Here is a 23,107-nt window from a genome sequence, read left to right on the forward strand (position 1 = left end):
GTGCCACAGGACCCTCTGTTGCTTTTTACAGATTCAGACTAACACGGCTACCCCTCTGATACTTGTCACCTACCCTAGTAGAGCTCTCCTCAGCAGGTCATCACATCTGCAGAGCATCCTCTCATTTTCTGGCTTATTTAAGCAGGAGATTTTCTGTATTAATCTTCTCATAGCTCTCCCACACCCCCCAGGATGTGCTGTGGCTACATCCTAGAACCTTAGTTAGGCAGGCATTCTAACACCTTTGATATGTAGGCTAATTAACAAAACTATTGTTAACCCCCACTCCTACTGCACACCCCTAATTGTCACCTACCACCCCACACTGAAAACCATACGGGGTATCATTAAACAATTACAATCCTTTCTCAATAGGGACCCCATCTGAAAGAAATATTTCCGGAACCCTTTCTTCTGGCCTTCAAACAATCCCCCAACCTCACCAAGCTCATCATCAGAAGCAAACTCCCCCACAGACCCACCAACGCAAAGGGGCACTGGACCCTGCCAGAACAACAGATGCAAAACCCACTGCTGCAATGATCGACATTCCCCCACAACACACCTTTCCGGATTCCTGGGTCCTACACTTGCCTATCACAATACATGGCGTACTCATCCAGTCACAAATGCCCCAGTAACAACTATGTGGGTGAACCCAGACAATCACAACGCTCTCGAATGAACTCACACAGAAAAATGATAAAAGACAAAAACATCCTGTCGCCCATGGGCCAACGCTTTCCTCAAAATGAGCAATCCCTCTCTGACCTCAGTCCTTGTCCTCAAAGGAAACCTGCACAACGCCTTCGAAAGACGAGCCGGGGAGCTTAAATTCAATCTTCGTTAGATGCTAAAAATCAGTTGTAATAAAGACACTGGATTTATGGCTTATTCTGACACTCCTTATGGTCAGATGACTGCAGGGTGGTAATGGGCCATGTCACCTTGAACAACTCCTTTAGAATATGTGTTAACCACTTATGCGAAACAATCTGTTCCATCTTGTATTCAGTCAGCTCTGACACTCTGAGTCCCTTCCCCAGACCTGAGGAAGAGCTGAGTGTAGCTTGGAAGCTTGTCTCTTTCACCAACAGAAATTAGTCCAATAAAAAATATTACCTCACCCACCTTGTCTCTCTAATATCAAAACTATCCCACACTTGCCAAGCCTACCATAGCTGTTATACAGACTCTATGTGCATCACAGCTCGAACAGCCTTAACATTAAAGCATTTTCATACGCCTTAGCACATGATATATAATTTAATCTTGCACCAGGCCAGCGGTTACAGGTCAACAGTGATGAAGAAGGGAGGAGAGAACTTTATCATTTTGCATCTATGATACAGGAAGGGTGCTGGGGAGAAGATCCCAAGAGATGGGAAGGATCATCTGGAGCCAAAAAGGATGAGCCCTAATGTCACCCAAGGCACCCACGGGGATGAGATTACATAAAACCTTACATAGAATAGAAGCAAAAAGGCTCTTAGCAACTTGCACCTTCATCTCCTGTAGCTGCCCAAGCTCTCCTTCAATCCCTTAATGGGAAGCACCCCAGCCAGACCTGCCCAGCTGACAAACCAGCCCCTCCCACAATCGGTATTGTGCCCGTTAGCCAAGGCTAACTGAGTTCCCCACACATATGACTTAGTACAGACTCCACAAATCCCAGGGCCAGCCTTGCCCTTTAGACTGTCCAGGTCAGTATCGATTTGAATTTCTTGCTAGGCAAGCATTGGTTGTGACAATGAGATTCCCTGGGGGCAGAGGAGGGGTAACATGTTCTCAGAAATTCATCACAGAAGTAGCTTTAGAAGTGATCCAGGTCTGGAAACTTACTTGGGGTGGGCGAATGTTGATGGATTTTTCAAGTCCCATCTCTTTTCCTGCCCAAAGGTTCCCACAAATTTCCCGTCTGGGGTCCACAGTCTGGCGCTTCTGTCCGAGGAGCTGCTCAGAATGAATGAATCTGAACCGAACATGAAGTGCTCGACACTCACCACAGTGCTGTTATGGGCTCTCCAGCTACACAGTAAGGGAGGCTTTTCCAGAGAGCCCTGGAACAATGGACACAAGAGAAAGAGACTCAGGTAGTTGGCCACTAATCACAACCATAAAAAAATCCCAACAGAGAAAGCAGAATCCACATCACACGAATGGAACCTAGGCTGTGGGACTGATCCAGGTCAATAAGGCTTCAGGTAAGAAGTGGGGTTATTCATGTGAGTGATGCATTTCCTTGGGTCTGACCTACCTTAGATAAGGGGGGAGGAGTTGTATAACAGATTTTTTTCTGTATTTTATCATCCTAAAACCATCAGCACAAAAACCATCCTGTATTCATTCCTGGCTAATTATCAGGAAGAGATTCAGCCTTTGCCCTTGTGTCCGATATACTTGGCATGGATTAACGAAACATTTCACACCCAATCTCATCATCTAATTAGAAAAGGAAGACAGGAAAAACGGAATGCTCCCAGCGGCTAATATGAATTTCCAAAGCAATGACCAGTCCCTGCTTCCAGAATGAAGCTCCTCATTACCTTTAAAAATGGAGAATAATGAGCCCAATCTTTTGTCCTTATTCAGGCGAGACTGCCTTGGGCTTAATTAGGATGAGTGAGGGAGACAAGGGTGAAGTTAAAAAGCGAACACATGGACAGCCGCACCATTGGGACATGTACACAGTGAACCTGAAGTAACTATGATCTCAGCATGGTAACCCTCCAACTGCCCTTCCCACCTTTCTCCTCTCTGCTATTAGTTGACTTCACATATGGGATCAGGAATTTGGTCTGTAAAACACCTGTATGTACTGTATACATCATTGTTAATAACACTATGTGACTGGCTCCGTGGAATACTCCAGCTGTGGTGTTAGTAAGATGCTTATCGCTCCAAGTAACTTGTTTACTTAGCAGGCTGGATAACTGTATCGCTTGCTTTCTGCACGTACTGTGTCGATAAGCCCCAGCATTGGAGATTTGTCAGGGAAGCAGTCCCGGTGCTCAGCTCATGTTATTAGCTGAGTCAGCAAGAGAGGAGCACATTAGAGGCTGAGCTGAACTAATTTTATTTTTTTGCAGGCAACATGGCCTTTTGTCTCTCCGATTTTCTCCATAAAGGTTTTTTAAATCATGGAGTCCATCCAAAGAAATCAACGGTCTTTGCTTTCCTGCCAGAGACGTAGAGTGAATGTAGCAGACATATTTGGGGGGATGCCTGAAGGCCATATTTAAGATGGTGATGCTACAAACTACCATGGCCAAAGTTCATGCTTACAAACTAGAAGTTCAGGGAAACCCCAAGAGTTCCTGTTCAGGAAGAATGGACTGGTGGTTAGAGCATTAGCTTGGGAAACTCAGGACCAATTCCCTGCTTCAACAATGTCTTCCTGTGGGAGCCTGGGCAAGTCTCTCTGTGTCTCAGTTCCCCCTCTGTAAAATGGTTCTCTGGTAACGGGAGCCATATGGCTTAGATGTACTGAGCTTTCCCCACTGATCCCTTTGGCCAGTGGAGCTGTCCTGATCTCACATATTTACATACATATATATATATAGAGAGGCCTCTAATCTGCAGTTCTGTATCAATAGTCAGTAGGACTGACAAGAACAGCAACCACAGAGGGGAAGAACAGCAACCACAGAGCGCTAAGGCCTCGAAATGTGAGGGCTAGAATAGTAATGTGTTCCTTACGTTATTCATGGGTGATGAAGGGTTAGAACATGCTGAGAACATCTTGGTGGTTTGGGAACATTAACCACCTGGCGAAACGTTTGAGTAGATTCATAGAGTCCAAGGCCAGAAGGAACCATTGTGGTCATCTAGTCTGACCTCCAGTCTAATGCAGGCCAGAGAACTTCCTCACAGTAATTCCTAGAGCAGATCTCGAAGGAAAAACACCTAATCTTGATTTTAAAATGGTCAGTGATGGAGAATTCACCACCATCCTTGGTAAATTGTGAATGACTCTCACCACTAACAAACAATAGTTCCTACCAGGCTTTCTGGGTGATGGCTAGATGGTCCAGAGGCTTGCTGAACAATAGGACTGATAAATGACAGGGGGTAACTATAACTAAACCCTTCCCATGATGCTCCTGGCAGCAGCTTACTTCACTTCAGAGTCTGGTCTCGTGATTCCAAACCAATGGATAACTCTCAAGCTACTGTAGCTACTATTGGTTGTCACTGAAACTTCTGGAACTTTTCTTCCAGACTTCTGTGAAGTCACCAACTCACGGTCAGGCTTCTCTTATTCAGACACCACGGCACAAAAATATCCGTGTCCTGACCTGTGGGAAGGGCTTAGCCACATGAAATGGTGGTAGTAGCCGGATGGGCTGGGCATGTGTGTGCTTGAAAGTGTGCATGGGTTAAGACCTGAGGGATCTTAAACACAAAGTAGATGACCTCCTGAGGTCCCTTCCAACTCTGATATTCTATGATCACATTTCCTCAAAGGGAGCCTCTGGTAACTCAGTGAATCACATCTAGTCGTAGGCAGGCTCTTTACTTAAATATTATTATTTATTGTGAACTGACAATGTCTTGTTGGGATGATGACGCTGAGCAAAACCAGAGGAAAAAGTGTTCCCTGCCCTAAGGATCTGACAGCCTAAATCAGACAGAAAATACAGCACACCTGTCAGACAGATGGCTAAACTTTCAAGGATGCGGATATTTTAGCAAATATATTGTAACAATTCCACGAGCACCAAAAACATTTGTCATTCTGCTGCACACCAGGGCTACTCAGAACTTCATGGCATCTGCGCTAGTGGCAACAGAATATCTGTTTTCCTGAAATTAAAAGCTCGGGTCTTTGCCAGCTGATGTACAGGTAAATCTCTGCAAACTGTGAGCAGTGTAGTTCCTATGACAAACAGCTGGGAAGTTCTGATCCCATCCAACAGTGTGTACACACACACACACACACACACACCAGTTCATAAAAACCTAAACTATGCTTGTTGAGTTATCATTGAATGACCTGTGCAGAAAACGTGAAAATAGGGATTGAACCAAGTCATAAAATTTGGATCTGGATTCTGCCGGGGTGCTGGAACAATTTGTATAGTGGGGGTGCTGAGAGCCATTGAACCAAACTGTAAACCCTGTATATAATGGAAGCCACTTCAAACCGGGGGGTGCGATGGCACTCCCAGCACTGCTCGTTCCATCATCTATGGATTTTGCCCCAGTCTAGGGCACTGGGGTTTGGATTCAGTGATTTCAGGCCCATTGCTAGTTTTGAAGACACGTTTGGAGGTCATTTGGCTCACCAGGAGAGAATGACAGCTCCAGGAATAAAGGGTGGCGTGGAAGAAAGCCCTAAGATGGATAATGGAGACTTTGGAAGTACCTATTCAAGTTTGCCTAATGCCTGCCAGAGACATTAAAAAGATGCCTGATGTTCTCTTGCTCAAGGAAGTGAGCAATGCCCTTGACAAGTGAAGCCCCATGGACATGAACTCACTAGGGATAATTAGGAAAGAACTAACAACGCACATGAACATGGTAACCCGGTGAATTGCTTTGTCCCTCCATGCCAAGGCCATTTCCATATACTGATAATGAAGCGTCAAGTTTTACCTGAGTTCTAGGGGACAGCCCATAATCTGAAATGTCCCAAACCTGGATGAATCCACATGTGTCTCCAGATACAAGAACACTGTTCATTTGATTGGCTGACAATCCAGTCACAGACGCATCCTCTTTAGCTGGGGCATAATAAAAACCTGAAACAACAAGAGAGGATGGAGGGTAACATTTTCAAAAGTGCTGAAATGACTTAGGAGCCGACATCCCATTTTTAAAAGCGACATTGGCACTTAGGAACCTAAGCTCCATTGATTTCAATGAGACTCAAATGTCTACTTAGCCCTGGTCTACACTGGAGGAGGGGGGAATCGACCTAAGTTACGCAACTTCAGCTACGAGAATAGCATAGCTGAAGTCGATGTATTTAGGTCTACTTACCGTGGTGTCTTCACGGCGCTGAGTCGACTGCTGACACTCCTCTGTCGACTCCACTTGTGCCTCTTGCGACGGTGGAGTACCGGAGTTGACGGGAGAGCGCTCGGGGATTGATTTATCACATCTAGACTAGACGCGATAAATCGACCCCTGATAGAGTGATCGTTACCCGCTGATCCACCAGGTAGTGTAGACCTGCCCTTAGATTGTAAACCCCCTGGGTCAGGGAGCATCTTTTTGTTCTGTGTTTGCACAGCACCTGGCACAGTGAGGTCCTGGACCATGACTCGGGCTCCTGGGCACTAAGGTAATACAAATAAATAATAAGTGCCTAAGCCCCATATCCCCAGAGGTATTTCGGCACCTAACTCCCATTGATTTCCTAAGTCCTCTGTCACTCATGAAAATAGGACATAGGCATTTTTGAAAATCTTACCCTAAACCTTCCAGGAACTCTGTCAGGTTCAAAGAGCATATGCTACCGTATTTTTTTTTAAAGTTCCTCCTCTGTGTTATTAGTATCACTTAAAATGATCAAAACAGCAAGAGTTATTGAAATCTGCTTCCATTATCAGCACAATACTGTTCATTTTCATTCTTGAACTTCATTCAGCTTGAACAATGAAGCAGACTAGTTAGTTTCACTTACCTTTCTGGTGGTTGCTGTTAGCTTCACTTTTTGGGTCTCGTGTACAGGTAAAATGCTACAATGCTTGGGTTGCGAAGACTGCAGGGGAATGTTATATACAATGCTCCCAAACAGCCCCCATTCAATTTCACGGACTGAATTAAAAACCATGGCCACGTTTCTACTGATCTTCATTTTTTGTGTGGAAAAAAAAAAACTCCTAAATTTTGGGCCTAAATGGACCTGACATCCTTTAGCTAAATAAAGAAACAGAGAAATAACATGGTCCTTAGAGCAGCCTATTACAGTGACACTGTGGAAAGTGGCTTCATTAGGTAGCCCTTCAGCAGCACTTCACTGAAGAGAAGATGAAAATTCTTTGCTCCCCTTCTAACTCTGTCACACGGCAGCTATTTTTAACACAGGAAAAGGCCTCTCTTCTGCACCATTAGAGTCACATTGGCAGCACAAGCCTCCGCACACTGTATCACATCTGTTATAATAAACAGATGCTATATTTAATACCTTATATCTATATACACACACCTGTTAGCTAGAAGAATACCAATGTGCTTGCATATATAAAATTAGTCACCCACTACTGAAATGCAGCCATCTCTGGGTTGGAATCTGGCAGCCACACACCACTGAGTAACAGTTCTTCTTGTCTCCCCTTAAAGAGAGTAATATTTCCTTCAGTTGAAATGTTGGAGTTTTTTTGGACAGTTATTCACATTGGCATTTGGCAGAGAGCATGGGACCCACTCCAGAATGGCCAATATGGTGGGATACTCACTTGGGATGTGAGACACGTGGCTTTGGAGCAGGGACTTGAATCGAGGTCTCCAACATGCCAGGTGAGCATCTGAACCACTGGGCTATAGATTCTCTCTCTCTTTGTCCCAATAAATATTTAGTTATTTATACAAAGCGGAGCAGCTCTAGCAGGAGTTATCTATAGACAGAAGGACTCTCTAGTGTGGTTGGGACACACGCCTGGTATGTAGGAGATCCAGGTGAGTGTCTGAACCACTGGGCTGTTGGCTATTCTGGGGATTCTCTCTCTCTCTCTCTCTCTTGTTTTTGTGTGGGAAATTTTGAAAGCTCTCAGTTTTGTCCTGATGTGGATGTGACGCAGTAGGGAGCGGGGTGGATTGACCTGGGAATGTCATTTAGTTTTACTGGGACTGTCTGCATGGGGGGATGGGAGAGCAGGGGATGACTTTAGGTGAGGGACCGTACCTGAACCTGTAACCTGAGTCAGGAAGAGGGGTGGGGTGAGTCAACACCTTTGCCCGGGAAACTGGACAAAGGGAGAGGAGGAGAGAAGGAGGGGGAGAGAGCCTGCTGGAGGGGTTTTTGGTTTCAGTTTTGGGCTAGCTGGGAAGAGGCAGGGAACCCCAAGTCTGGGGTCTAAGATCCTTGCCCCACAGAGGGACCTGGCTGAGGGGCCCTGGTTGTACCTACAAGCCCTGCTTGGGACTGTGTTCCTGTCGTCTAATAAACCTTCTGTTTTACTGGCTGGCTGAGAGTCACGGTGAATCGCAGAAGTGGGGGGTGCAGGGCCCTGACTCCCCCACACTCTGTGACAGTGGAACAAAAACAAATTGTGAAACCTCAACGTTTTTCATGGAACGGAAGCTCAGCATCTTGTACGGCCTCTCATGGCTGTACCCCAAAATCAAGGGCTACTTTAGAAAATATTGGCCCGAGGGTGTGTCCACCCAGCAGCTGGGAGGTGCGATTCCCAGTGCAGGTGGACATAACATGCACCAGCTCTGCTTGAGATAGTACCTAAAAATTGCACTGCGGGGGCGGGGCTTAGCCTGAGGATGTACCCAGGAGATTGGGCAGGGTAGTACTTGGGCAGCTAGCCCGAGTGGCTCCCTGTGCCTCTGTAACCACACTACTGTTAGGTGCTGGATTGAGCAAAGCTGGCACGTGTATGTCTACCCGCCCCAGGAATCACACCTCCCAGAAGCTATGTAGACGTATCCTTAGTGTCTCTGTGCAAAATCCTGATCCTCCTGAAATTAATGGGAGTTTAGCCATTGACTTCAATGGGGCCAGAATTTTGCCCTCTGCGTGTCTGTTTGACTCACTGTTACTGGTAGTCAACACAGATGGAAATTCTTCAGCTGCACTGGGTTTCATTTTTGGTAAGAGCTCCCCATATACAATTGCTGCTGCCCGGATTGCCGTTTCCCACCCATGAACTCTCCTCCCTTTGATGCTTAGCTAAAGTGATCTGTTCTAGTGAGTGTGGCTGGGCATTGAATAGCACTTCTGTGTCTTTTTGCATGGTAATTTCTTGTACGTTTCCTGGAGTTAGCTTAAGGCTTGCTCTTTGATTTTCGGTTTTGTAGTTTTTTTTCCCCCCCCACAGGGATACTGAAGTGGGGCACTGAACAAAACAAAACAAAACAAAACCCAACCCTAGTCACTGGGAAAATACATTTCCCACGAGAAAGGGTTTGAATATCCTGTTTTTAAAGCTTTTCTCGTGTCATCTTTGGAAGCGTTTCTATTTAGCTAGCATTTTGGTTTTTGTAAATAACATACATTTTCCAGTTGTTCTTAGTGCCAGTATCTGAAGTTCCAATAACTGGAATATTGGTACGATAGGGAGGAGAGAGAATAAATAAGCATCAGATACATCCCTGCAGTTAGACCAGGGAAGAGTTTGGCTCTTTGGGCCAAATCCTCATTCCAATGAAGTTGATGGATGTGCTTTTAATTCCAAAGGGATCACAATTTGGTCCAATAACATCTTATGTCTCTCAGTAGGACTATGGTTATAGCATATGTTGCCAGAATCCCGTTGAGAGAGAATTTCTGGAACAACAGATCAGTTAAAGATCAGCACACACCAATGAATACAGATCAGTTTAACTACAATCCAGATTTCACAGTCAGATGCCAGCTGCAAGGCCTTTAACACTAAGCTGTGTCTACACTAGCACTTTTGTCGGTATAACTTATGTCACTCGGTGGTGTGAAAAAACACACCCCTGAGTGACACAAGTGACACCGACAGAAGCGCTGGTGTGGACAATGCTATGTCGGTGGGAGAGAGCTCTCCTCTCGGCACAGAGCAGCTACATGGGAGATCTTACAGCGGCATCGGGACAGCTGTGCCGCTGTAAGCTGACTAGTGTAGACATGGCCTTAGCCCTCGTCTACACGACAAACTTATGTCAGTATAACTACGTTGGTCCAGCTTGTGGAAAATCTACACCCCTGAGCAACGCAGTTATACCGAGCGAACTCCCTTCTCTCGCTGACATAGCTACTGCCTCTCGGGGAAGTGGAGTACCTACACCCAGGGGAGAAGCTTTAGGAATTAGCATCAGCTTTAGGAATAGGTTGGATAGGTGACCAACCAAAGCATTTCAGGGGAAACATCCGGGCTCCAAACACTAGGGGATGAATTCGCCTGCCGGAAGAGACCACCAGACCCCTGTGCTCCAGAAGCCCATTTATGGAGTACAGGCTGCAGAAGAAGCCAGCTAGCTAGAAGACTCCGTACTCCTGGACTCCTGACTGTGGGCTGCAGGAAAAGAACAGCTAGCCAGAAGACAAATGCCCTTCTCTAACATGGGTTGGGCATGAGACACGGAGAGGCTGGGAAGGAAAAGAAACAGCGTACAATCCAGGACTAATTACGTCAGGTTAGATGGAGGTGTCTCCCTTGTTTCTCTAGCACCAAACCAAGCTGTTTCTGCCACATCCTCATGGTTTATTGGCCCATGGACCAAGAGGGCTGGAGGAGACACTCACACCTCCAGGTCGCTAGTTAAGCGGTGACAAGCCCTTAACACCTGCTCCCTATTGAAATTAATAGCAAAACTCCCACTGACTTCAGTGAGCCAGGATTTCTCCACAGGCCGCCAGGATCTGAACGTCTAGCTGAAGTTACCATGACTTTCACAGGTAAATCTTACCAAATTCCCGTTGTTCTGCAAGGACGCTCCACCAGCGAAGGTTCCCGGCATCAGAGCTCACAAGGATTGCACTGTCTTTTGAAACACCATCCAGGGATCGATGCTGGAGAAAGAGTAGTTTATCCACTGGAGGATGTGACCTAAAATTCAGTGAAGAAGATGTTCAGACCATCCCTAACCCTTTATTTTCTTTAAAGTCCACCTGGCAGGTCAAAACACCCAACTTTTTTTTAAAGTCTGGTTATTCCCATTGGAAAGGAGGGGAAAGGCCCGGAACTATAAATAAGGTTGCATTTGGGAATACTAAGCTTTTTTTGCTTTCTTCACACAGACATAAACTAACCTCCCCCCACATTTAATTGTTTTTATTTAACTATTCATGCCAATTTCTATAGGAGAACCCCCAACTAAATAACTGTCTGTACGTATTGGCTGCCAAACATCCAACAAAGCTCTGCATTGTCTTCAAAGCTTGAGCGACAGGCATCAGAGTGCTGAGAGCAAGAAGTCAAAAGTTGATCTGAACCAACCAACAGGTCCTGAACCTGCAAAGGGCGGCATGTGGATGAACTGCTGTGCCCGTGAAGAGCCTGACTGAAGTCAGCGAGACTCTGTACCATCTCAGGGGCCTGCCCACCTGGAGCTCATGGCAGGACTGAGGTCTAGCTGGTATATTTTTCAAAGAAGTTTGCCATTTTTTGTTCAGTGGCAAATGTCTCCACAGCTGGGGGCTCGTGGTGGGGCGTTTCGTCTCACGGGGCTGATATTCCTAAACCCGGGGGAAGAATTGCATTTGGCTCCTGTTCAAAACCTTTGCAAAGGGTGTAATTCTCCTCGATGTCCCTATCAGCCCAGTAATAGTTCATTATCCCACACCACTGGAAACACCGGGCCATTGAAGCAGATACATGTCTCCCCACCGACGTCAGGGAGCTTTGGCCCTGGCCCGTCGGCAGACTTTTACACTGAGCCAGGGCAGGAATGGAAGATGAAGTCCCACTGCTGTAACTGCGTGGAGAGGCAGGCCCTGTGTGTTTATTAAGGGTCAGATTCCGCATTCCCTGTTGAGGCTGGGTCCTGCTGATCTCAGCACAGGGCCGGTCTATATTTGGAGCAAATTGCAACACCCGCCCCCTCTGGCTCAGCTGCTACATTGAGGCTGGAATTAGGGCTTCAGCCATTCCCCACCCCTTCTCAAACAGGTGCTGCTCAGGGGGCAGGAAGTGGGTGCACGAGGTCTGGGTCTAGCCAATGGAGGGGTAGAAAGGAGGTTGTTACTCCCGTGGATGCGCGGTGCCTTTTAACCCTATACAGTGTTGACCAACCCCATAAAGACTGGCTTAAATTTAATGGACCCAATCCGGCAAACCATCTACTCTCAAAATTCTTGTCAACATCCATGTCACGCAGCATTGGGCCCCATTTCCCCTCAGTGGGGCAGATCCTCTGATGGTGTGAACGGTCACAGCTCCATTGCCGTCAGCGGTGCTAAGACACTCTAAACCTGCTGAGCAGCTGCTCCAAGGGATTTAAACATGCCAGCGGCCCGTGTGCGTTCACCATTCAAGCCTGCAGGCCCCATGCAGTTATGCTAATGCTCATCACAGCTATAGCCACCTGTCCTCTTCAAAGCACCTTGCAAACATTAATAGTGCTTAGGACGGTGCTTACATTTTGTGAGACACCTTCACAGTTTGCCCAGCATGCTGAGATGATCTCAAATAGAGAGAGCAATGCAGATTCTTTAGTGTCAAGCGCCTGGTTTTTAAATTTATTAATAAATAAATAAATAATAATAACACCACCACCACCACCGCCCAAACCCAGCAGCTTAATCATGATAAGATAATCAAGCAGCATGTTGCAGGGAAATGAGACACCAATATTTTACGCAGCAAGGCTCTAATAAAAATGCCTTCTCCTTTTCATGCTGTTTGTTAGAAGGAAAAAAAAAGGTGTAACTTGGAAACGAAGCAACTCTGTAACGCCTGAGCGAAGCACATTACTTCCCCCGGCCCACAGTTTAATGAATAACTCACCATAAGTCATTACAAGAAAATTGTACCTTTCGGGCTGAGCCTGTCTGAGGTAGAGATACACACTCTGGGATTCCACATCCCACATGATAATTTCTCCATCGAAGCTGGCTGAAGCAAGGAGCCCAAGAGAAGGACAATAGTCCACAGTCAGGATGTCCTCTTTGTGCAGCTGCCCGCCCTTCCAAGAAGGATGCGCAGTAACATACAGGGCCTACAAACAGCGGAGAACAGAATAAAGCTCAGGTTTTACTAATTTGATTAATAAGACGTACAGGGGCAAATTCAGTGTTGATGTAAGCAGATGTGGTTTCCTCTGACTTCAATGAGGTTTTTACCCACTTACTCTAATGTCACTTCTATGGGTGTAACAGAAGGAACCGTCTTGTTCGTTTAAACATCATCAACAACAGGTACCTTGCTTTTTAACAGGTGGCTATTCCCATTCCATTCCTCCTTCTTTACGCACCTCAGGTTCACAGAAATCATAAAGGACGATTTTCTGATTCCATCCCACTGTGAGCAATGATTGATCCCGCAAAGCTACAAGTCCCGTGACTTCAGCTTCTTCCACTACCTCCAGTTGGTGCAAGTTGTGGCCAGTCTGAATATGCCAGACCTGCTCAAAAGAAAATATATTTACTTTTATCCACCCACAATGTTAGCCTTATCTTGTCCGGCCCCTCAGCTATGGTGCCTGGTGTCAGAAGGGGAAGGAAAGGCACAAAAAGATGATAAATGAAGTCTCTGTCTCAAAGAGCAGACTAAAGATGAGCTGAACCAAAACGTTCTGATCACAACTGAAAACTTCAGAGAAGTTCCTATCCAATTCCAGAGCAGAATATTGCAGCTTGGGCTATATGCCAATTGTCACACCATGTAGAGTCATCGGAGCTTTGCAATGATTGTTATAAAGGCTTTTAATATACACAGTACAAGCAACATGGTACTTTATGTCTATCCATATCTAAAGCCACTGTAGTGAACTGACAGTGTCTGACTGAAAATCCCACTCTGTTAGCAAATGGTGAGCTCGTTAAGTGTGTTCTGCTGACTCACCGGGGCAGATGACTTGAGGGAGGTGGGAATGTCACTCTAGAGAGAGGACCTCAGCTGTGAGCTGAGCAGACTTAGGGGAGGAACCCTGTGAACAGCCAAAGCTCAGAGATTTTGTGCTGAGTTGTTTTTGTGAATACAGCCAGACACCAGAAAAGGGGCTACATTTTGACCTGCTACAGCTTGTGCGGGCTGTACTTCAGGCAAGGTGGGGGAATCACCCGCTCCCAGCTCTGTATTCTGGAAATGAAGGAAGCGTCAAAGGAATTTTGTCGGAAGAGCAGCTCTATTCTGTTTCAGTGAACAAACCTTTATGGTCCCATTCCTTGCTGCCGTAATGAGCCTGTGCTGGGAGTTGTCAAGGGCCATGCAGGTAATCTCTTCCTTCCCATGGGCATTGTTTATGAGGAGGCGTTTGGCCCCCGTCTCCACATCCCACACAGCAACAGTGGCGTCATCACCTCCTGTCACCACCTGTCAGCAGAGAAAGCATGGTTTGAAATGTTCTGGTTTTGAGTTGATTTACCTTTTGCTAAGAAGGAAAGCCCCGAGGAGCAGTAGGGAGCAGTGTCTCCATTTGGAGCAGGACTGCACCTTCCCTGGATGGTGCATCAGTCCACCAGTTTGTGCAGAAAAGCCAATTTCCCCACTTCAACCCATCTATAACATAGGCAGTGGCTGGTTCAAGGCAGCTATAGACTGATCCATGTATATCCATTGAACTGAATCTATGAAATCACCATGGATAAACATTTGTGAGGTCAACAGGGGCCGATGTAGGATTGTTCTCTGAAATTTATCCTCTCCAGTGCTATGTCCAGTCTCATTTGAAATGACTTCATGCTGAAGGATGTTGAGAAATGTGAAGAGGGTTCAGAGAAGAGCCATGAGAATGATTGAAGGATTGGAAAACATGCCTTAGTGAAAGAGTTAAGGAGCTTAGTCTGTTTAGCTTATCAAAGAAGAAGTTAAAGGGTGACTTGTTCACAGTCTATAAATATGCACATGGGGAGCAGGGAGACAAGGTGATGTCTTTTATTAGATCAAGTTCTGTTGGTGAAAGAGACCCACTTTGGAGCTAGACAGAGACCTTCTTCAGGTCAGGGCTCTGGGTAGCTCGAAAGCGTGTCTCTTTCACCAACAGAAGCTGGGCTAATAAAAATATTACCTCACTCACCTTGTCTCTAATATCTTTGGATGGACAGGGCTACAACAACACCGCAAACTGCATGAAAGACATTTGATGATAGAGGGTTTTTTAGTCTAGCTGACAAAGGTGTAACAAGAGTCAAGGTCTGGAAGTTGAAGCTAGGCAAATTCAGAGTAGAAATACGGTGCAATTTTTAAACAGTGAGGATAATTAATCACTGAAACAGCTCCCCAGGGGTGTGGTGCATTCTCCATCATTGGACATTTTTAAATGAAGATTGGATATTATTCTTAAAGATCTGCTGTAGTCCAACTACAACTATTGGACTTGAAGCAGGAATTAATACAGTGAAGTCCAAGGGCCTGTGTTGACTAGACGCTTACACAATCACATGGTCCCTTTTGGCCTTAAAATCTATGAATCTATGAAAAAAAAGAAGATGCATCCATCACATCCCTTGGAAGACTACTCCATAGTCTTTATAGATCTTAATGTCAATTCTCCTTTGCTCATTTCCGTTTGATTTTGTCCTGTTATACTGCTATGGAGCATCCTAAACAATTCTCCTTGCTTGGTGTTTATGTCCTGGACCTAGGCATTCTATAGGACATACAAGACCTATTATTGAAGAACAACAATCAGCAATGAGGAGGTGAAACATGGGACAATGCCGAGTGTGAAAGAGGTGAGCATTCCAAAAATACGCAGAAAAGACTCGTGTTGGCCGGTTCCATACTGCTGTGATTTAGAAAGATTTCCAAGGGCAGGCATGTGTCAGGCTGCTAGTGAGCTCTCATTTGGCACTAGCACTGCTTGGAATGGGTGTGAAATTTGGAGACCAAAGGGAGCAGAGGACAGAGCTGAAGAGGGGCAGCTTTGGGGCTGGAGAATATTAAGAAGCGAATCTTGACAAATTGAAAGAAGTCAGGCTGACCGGCAAAACAAGAGGAAGAAGATGCAAGGGATTGTGGCAGAGGATGGGTATGGAGGGGAATTTATAGAACAAGGCAGCTGGGCGCCACACAACTAGCTGTGTGGTGCAATGGCTGACAATTAAACACATACAGTGATAGCAATTTGTTCCTAGCCTCACGCATGAGAGTAAAGATGTCAAAGCTGCAAACCTCAATGCTGAGCTCAGCTTGGGAGGTGCTGGAGATGTCACCGAAGTCATGCTTTCTGGAGCCAATTGGATTTCTCTTTGAAACTTTTGATTAAGGCAAAGCTACAAAAAGTGGTTATTGTACTACACGATACATTAGTTAGTACTTACTGAGGATCGGTTTAATAGTCAAAGACCCTGGCTAAAAAGAGTTGAATGTACTTGGTTTCCCCGTCCTTTCCTGCATTTCCTGGCAGCTGCTCTCCTCCCCGCCAAGCTCCCAAAATATGACACGGAAACAGATGCTGGAGCCAGACAGGACACAACCCAAGCCAAACCACAACATGAACTCAGGGTTCCGTGACGGTGGAGGAGATTTAAAAGGCTCCTGGACTTGTTTTCTGGGTGGGTTAACGGCTGGAGTTTGTTGTTCTAACCTTGTCCTCCCTGTTTATTGCAGAAGGAATGCATCTCTGAAACAAAGGAACTCTTTTCTTGTGGCTTCCGACAGCGATTCAGCCGCACACGTTCCAGGGCACACAACCCTCGACTGTGCTTTTCCAGTTGGTTTGGGATGCAGTCAAAACAAGTGAGTGATGAATGTGCACAAGCTGCCCTGGGTGAAGAGCTCTGCTTTGCCTTATTTGCACTTAGTGATTAACACCGAGGGCTGGATGGAAGGAAGACAAGTGCATAAGCCCATCACCTGCCTGCTCCGGGTTGAGGAAACAGACAAAGAAACCAATGAACGGTGCACAGTTTGCTTCTCCAGCAATAAAATAGAGAGATTTTATTATAGAACAAGAGCAAGCCCAAGTTCTTGCTTTTTCCTTCCATAGCAACTCACTGGAGAAATTGCTAGAGCTGGGGGAGCTTCGTATTGCTCTTCTGCTGGTCTCAGCAAGGAGGAGAAGAATGTGACTCCCTCACTGTGCTTTCATTTTAATTCGAGACCTTATAGCACATCTCAATCAAGCGCCGAAGAGTCTGGTCATCACAAATACACCTCTCCAGAGGGTAATGGGGTGGCGGAGGAATCCCTGTCTGGTGCAGGGACTGGATGTGTTGACCTATATTAAAGCTCCTTGCACACCTAATTCCTCAATTGTCTCTGTAAAGCACAGCCCTGTCTTATGGGCATTTCAGAGCGGCACCGTTCCAGCGGGAGCAGCCGGTGCACTGGATCTGCTCTGGTGCCTAGTCCCCAGCTCTTCCCACTTTGGGGCAGTCCCAGCTCGCCACTAAGCCCTGAGGTAAAAGTCCTATAGAATTTCTTAGGCATTTAATCTATGCCTAAGTTCTCTAGGAGCCAATTGAGGCTGAGACCCAGTCACTGCACTGGGAGCTTTGCCTGAGTGAAAACCAAATAAGGATTTCAGCCTTCAGCGAGCACTTTAAAATCCTGGGATCAGCATGCAGCCTGAGAGGGTGGAGATCTGTGTGGGGATTAATGGAAAGGAATCCTCCCATTAGGCTGGGGAGCAACCAGAGCTGCTTGTGTAATGCTGACAGACCCCGGTTGTTGGCAGGCAGGATCAAACCGGGGACCTCTGGAGCGTAGTGCATGAGCCTCTACAGTGTGAGCTAAAAGCCAACTGGCTGGTAGCTAAGGCTGGAGAGCAGACTCATTTTATCTCTCTCTCTAAGTAGTCTCAGTGCCACTAGATGGGACAGAACACCACACCCAGGAGGTGTGTGGGTTACACACGCTCCTCAGCTGCTGTTGTAGGAACAGGGCTGCCCGCACCACTCTGGCCAGTGCATTTGAAAGATGGGAAGCTGGGTTCTTTTCTGGCTCGCACACTGTAACTGCAGATCTGTAGTCATTGGCGATGATGCTTGAGGCAACGGATCAAATTTGCAAAAGTGCTTGTGTACTTTCCCCCCGCATCCTTTTTGCGCTTGCAGACTCTTAACTGACACCCAGGAACCTATATGCATGTGCAGCGCACACACGCACACACACACATCTACGGATGTGCAAATCAGAGTTTGTGTGCTTGCATTAGGATTTGTGCAGCCCAGGTAGAAAGCGTGAAAAGGTGCATGAGCACATCTAAAAATGTGTCCCAACTGGATTTTCAAATGGCCGGTGGAGCATGTGCCTCTGGTAAGTGGGAAAGCCAGCTTTTTACTTGTAATTTCATAAACTGGACTGGGAAAGTCACATGGAGAGAAGAAATACAGAGGTCCATAGTGATGTTTTTACAATCACTTTCCTGGAACTGCTTTCTCTTGCAAATCTAGCATAGAAACTAGAGATGGGTTTGAACTAAACTCCCAGATCCAAACACCCCCAAAACTATTCAAAATCTATATCTGATTTTCTCAGTTGCCCCCATATCTACAGTGGGCCAAACGAGTATCTTATATGCAAACACACAAAGGGGTTTAAATTCTGCATTCATATCCAAATGTTGTGGTTTAAGTCCAACCTGACCGGAAAGCGCTGATCAATAAAGTTATCAGAAGTGCTGACCTGGTGGAAGAAGGTGTTGTACAGAGCACCGCATAATGGTGCATCATGGGTAGCCAGCATTTCTTCCTCAGGACTGACATGCGCGAGCTTCAACAATCCAATGTAATCAGCACAGGAGACTAAGAGGAGGTGGGGAGACTGCTGGATGAGCAAGAAGGGAAAATCCCCCTGTTCTAGTGTTTGTTCTGGCTGGACACATGGGAACTGGAGTGCCAGGGTCTGCAGACAAGCCTGTGAGAAAATATCCCAGACTTTCAGGACCTGAGAAAGGGAGAGAGAGAAGCCGGGATTTATTTACGTGTTTGCTAGAGGTGGCTCCTAGTGGCTCTGCATACTCCCGAATTTTGTGGCTCAGGAAAATCTTTTCTATTTTCCATGGAGCGATGTGCTCGTACTTTGTGATGTTTTAGCTCATCACCTTATGTATTTCCTTTCACACTCCATCTTCCGGCAGAGTTAAGGGCATTGCTGAAGCAAGGCCAGTTACAATATATTGCACAAACATTGAGACTTTCATCTGAGCTTTTCAAAGTGCTTCATAATCATTAGTAGAGCAGGGCGAGTAATGGTTTTTGGTTTGTTGGCAATTTCAAAAGTAAAAAAAAATTGTTCCAGGTCGAACTGAAAAGTAAAAGTTTTGCAATTTTCAACAAATCAAAATGTAAAAAAAAGAAAAGAAAAAGATTTTGGGTCAAACAAAACTTTTTGACATTTTGTTTGTCTTATGACCATTTAAAAATGTTTGGGGATTTTTTAAAAACAAAATGAAAGCATTTTGAAACACAAAGGTATTTCAAACCCAAAACATTCAAACGTTTCATTTTGAAAATGTCAAAGTGAAGCATTTAAATTTTTTTCTGATTTTTTTTTTCAAAACAAACAATTCCATGAAACCAGCACCACGTCACCAAATGTTTCAGAGTCACAGAATTTGCATTTAAAAAAAAAGATTTGGCCGAAAAATGCTGGATTAATGCTTTTATCCAAATGATGCCTCTAGAAGGGGAGACAAATATTATATTCTCTGTTTCATAGTCCCATACAATTACCACTAAAAAAGGACTTCCTTGCTAGCACTGATTCTTAGGGAAATGGCAGAATGTAATCATATTTGCTTTTATCTAGTCCAACTACCAACCTGCAGTGAAGGCACATGTATTCTTTTTAAGCACTTATTTGGCTTAAAATGATTAATTGCTATAATTGCTGAGAAATTTCTCCCCCTCTTTTAATTGCCTGGAAAATTAAAAAAAAAAATTCAAACTACTGTAATAACAACCTCTTCAAAAGGCAAGAGGAGATAAAAGAAACTCCTATTGCCTCAGAAACAGCTGCACATTCGTTCCTTGCCCAGAGCTACACGTAGGCTTTCCATAGGCTTTGGCACTAGCATCAGAATACTGTGAATGCCCATCATGTCCTTCAGCCCAGGATCTCAAATCACATTACAAAGAACGATTAGTTAATGAAGCCTCACAAGGCCCTGCTAAGGTAGGTGAGGAATACATGGAAATTGCTTCATCCACCTATGGAGTGAAACTGGCAGCTTCGTAGCATAGGAAATAAAGAACGGCATATTGGAGCCGTACACTTCAGTATCCAATTGAAATGGCTGGAGGAATTTTGGGAGGCAGAATGAGTTGAAATGCGACAGGAGCACCGGTGTCAAAATGCCTGTTCTTATGAAAAGTGTCTTAGAATCTCTCAGGACCACAAAATGGATGGGAGTGCCTTCGTTTTACCACCTAGTCAAAAGCCGGCCCCTCTGGCATTAACTTTGTGCTGAGTCAGGCGTTTTGTCAGCCATGACTCGGATGGAAGAGCGCCCCCTACTGAATCCCCACACCACCTCAATGCTCTTTGGAGGTCTTCTACCCAAACACTGATCCAGTAACGTATCAAACGTCCCTCTGGCATGGTGCATATTGAACAAGAGAAGGAGGGGTGAACATTGCTATTAAAGGAGGAGTGCTGGCTAAAACCTAGCACAAATATGACAAACCGAGTCCTTGGAATAGCTGAATACGTGTCCTCGGGGCTCATGGATGGCAACTGCCAGAATGGTAGTACAATGTCCCTGAAAGGTAGCAACTGGCCAGCTCGGGACATATTGGTTCCAGAGTTGCACAGCGTGATCCACTCCTCCGGTAACCAGCAGACTCAGGGATTTGCAGTAGTCGAAGCATTTTACCCCCTTGAAAAAATAGGAAAAAAACAATTAAGTGTTTTGGAAACATTTGTACAGTCTATGGAGAGTGTCTGTGGAATGAGGCTGTGCAGGGCATAGAGGCCCAACTAGGAAAAGCCTCAGAACTCATCTACACGTAAAACACTGCATCAGCGCAGCTGTAGTGCTTAAGTGAGGATGCTCTATGCTAATGGGAGAGAGCTCTCCCACTGGTGTGGATAATCCACCTCCCTGAGAGGCGATAGCTCTGTCAGCGGGAGAAGTCCTCTCGCCGACATAGAGCTGTCTACATGGGGGCAGGATGGTGCTGGGTGGTGGTTAGGTCAGTGGTGTGGATTTTTCCATAGTTATAGCAAAGTAATTCTGTAGATCTGGCCTCAGTACAATGTTAAAACACACTAGGGAACCTTTAGCGCACGCCAGCAGGGTCTACCAGGACCAAGGAACATGCAGCCTGTGAGTGTACTTTAGAAAGAAATCACGCCCCTGTAGAGCACATCACTGCACCTTGTGGACAAGCCCTCAGGAATAGTGGTTTTTTTCCTTTTTCATATTTCAGCTTTGTGAGTCAGATATCAGACGTTACTTTTGTATCCCGGATTGATAAAGAAAAGGTTCTGAGAATAATTTAGGGTCACAAAGACGCTCTTAAATATTATGATTAAAAAAAGCACTTTCCCCCCCATCTCGCCTAATCTACTCAGACACACAGAGGAAACCTTTGCACTTTGCAATTAGAATTTCTGTCCGGATGGGAGGGCTCCAATTCTTTCTTTCCATGACTACATTTTTCTGTGATTGGAGACCAGAGAGGGGAAAAGGCCTGTTTTGATTTCAGCAGTGCTAAGTTTTGTTTAACTATCCAATTGCAAAACCACAATGAACCGAAGGGAGGTAATTTAGATGCTTCCCAAGATTTGGTTTCAAATTCTATTTTTCCCGAATTTCATTAAGCTTTGTGGAGTCTATCTATGCTGTTGCTTTTATTGTAAAAATAGAATGGTTAGCTAGTAAAATAGAATTGCTATATTTTTTTCATATTGAATTAAAAGAGCATAACTCCCATTGACATCAATGGGAGCAGGTTAGGCACCTAAACTGGCTTAGGTGCTTTTGAAAATCCAACTAGATGCCTTTCTGTATCTTTAGGCAATATCCACAAAGACTTAGGGAATGGCTACACTAGAAACTTAAGTTGACCTACATTAGGTCGACTTATGTCCACCGCAGTAATTATTGTGGTGATGCATGTCCACACTGCCCTCCTTGCACATGCTCACCAGCAGCGCTTCCACCGACCTAAATGGGAGTGTGTACTGAGAGCCCAGTCAGGCTTCTGGGCTCTTGGCAGGCTGCCCCGCCTATCCCCCTGTTCCCCATTCCCTGCTGGGAGCAGGAGACGCCGCCTGGGACTTCTCGCCTCCTCGTTCCCCTCTGGGAGTAAACGCAGAGAGAATACATGTCTCCTGCCTAGTGAAAAAGGACAGGAAAAGACTGACAGATGTGCAGCCCTGTAGACAGGAAGGAGGACCCTGTGGTGAGGATACTAGCCAGGGGCTGGAGAGACCCAGATTCAATCCCCTGTTTTGTCATAGACTTCCTGTGCGGCCTTGGGTGGGATCCACAAAGGTGTCTGGCTCCAGTGTGACCCACAGAACTCCTGCTGACCGCTGCAGGTGTCTAAAGTCACTTGGCACCTACGGTTTTTGGGTAAAGCTTTCCTTGGCTTCTGTGTTTCTGCCTCGGAGCATGCACACTGCTGCCCCACTCTAGGCATATAAACGCCGATCGCTGCCTACATCCCTGAGTGAGCCACGAACCGGGGGAAGACAGGCATTTGCTCGCCTATTTCATGGGGCCCAATCCGGTAGGTCACCTCTGAGCATGCTACTGGATCGGGTCCCATTCAAACACTGGTGGTGGCGTTGGTGTCCCTCTTCTAACTACTGGATCGGGTCCCATTCAAACGCTGGTGGTGGCGTTGGTGTCCCTCTTCTAACTTTTAGCCCAGTGGTTAAAGCACTCACCTAGGATGCGGGAGACCCAGGTTCAATCACCCCTCTGCTTGAGGGGGAGAAAGGAATTGAACCGGGATTTCCCACCTTTCAGAAACATGCTCCAGCCACTGAGCTATGGGCTATTTTGACATGTGTCTCCTTCAGACTCTCCTGTTGAAGCTGTTCCACTGCAGACAAATAACTGAAGTGAGTGGGCCAGAAATAAATAAATAGTGGAAATGACTCTGTAGCCTGGTGGTCCAGGCACCAACACGGGCAGCGGGAGACATAGGGTCCAGCCCCTTGGCTCCAATCCCGCTTTCCTTGCAACTCCATGTCCCTTTGTGGATCTAGGCCTTAGTCTCTCTGTACCTCAGTTCCCGAGCTGTACATTGGAGTTAATAGCCCTGACCTACCTCACAGGGGTGTTGTGAGGATAAATACATTAAAGATTGGGAGGTGCTCAGATACTAGGATAAAGGGGGGCCAGATAAGTACCTGAAAGAGATAAGAAGAGTGATAAACTCTGTTGAGTGTAAAAACAG

General features: G+C 45.8%; 1 protein-coding gene across 4 annotated transcripts in view; it reads right to left on the bottom strand.

Moving 5' to 3' along the window:
- LOC101949875 (WD repeat-containing protein on Y chromosome-like) overlaps positions 1-23,107 on the bottom strand; it is a 60,458-nt gene that overhangs the window by 18,658 nt on the left and 18,693 nt on the right. For 3 of the 4 annotated variants that reach the window (XM_042840979.2, XM_065563687.1, XM_005283119.4), the window contains 8 exons: positions 20,380-20,571; positions 18,378-18,638; positions 13,956-14,120; positions 13,060-13,209; positions 12,620-12,804; positions 10,555-10,694; positions 5,599-5,744; positions 1,843-2,060 (listed from right to left, as the gene is read on the bottom strand). In XM_042840979.2, coding sequence (XP_042696913.2) covers positions 1,843-2,060; positions 5,599-5,744; positions 10,555-10,694; positions 12,620-12,804; positions 13,060-13,209; positions 13,956-14,120; positions 18,378-18,638; positions 20,380-20,571 — 1,457 coding nt within the window. The remainder of the gene's footprint in view (positions 1-1,842; positions 2,061-5,598; positions 5,745-10,554; positions 10,695-12,619; positions 12,805-13,059; positions 13,210-13,955; positions 14,121-18,377; positions 18,639-20,379; positions 20,572-23,107) is intronic. The other variant, XM_042840980.2, reaches the window with a different exon arrangement.

Source organism: Chrysemys picta, chromosome 12 (genome assembly GCF_011386835.1).
Source record: "Chrysemys picta bellii isolate R12L10 chromosome 12, ASM1138683v2, whole genome shotgun sequence".
Classification (NCBI taxonomy): domain Eukaryota; kingdom Metazoa; phylum Chordata; order Testudines; family Emydidae; genus Chrysemys; species Chrysemys picta.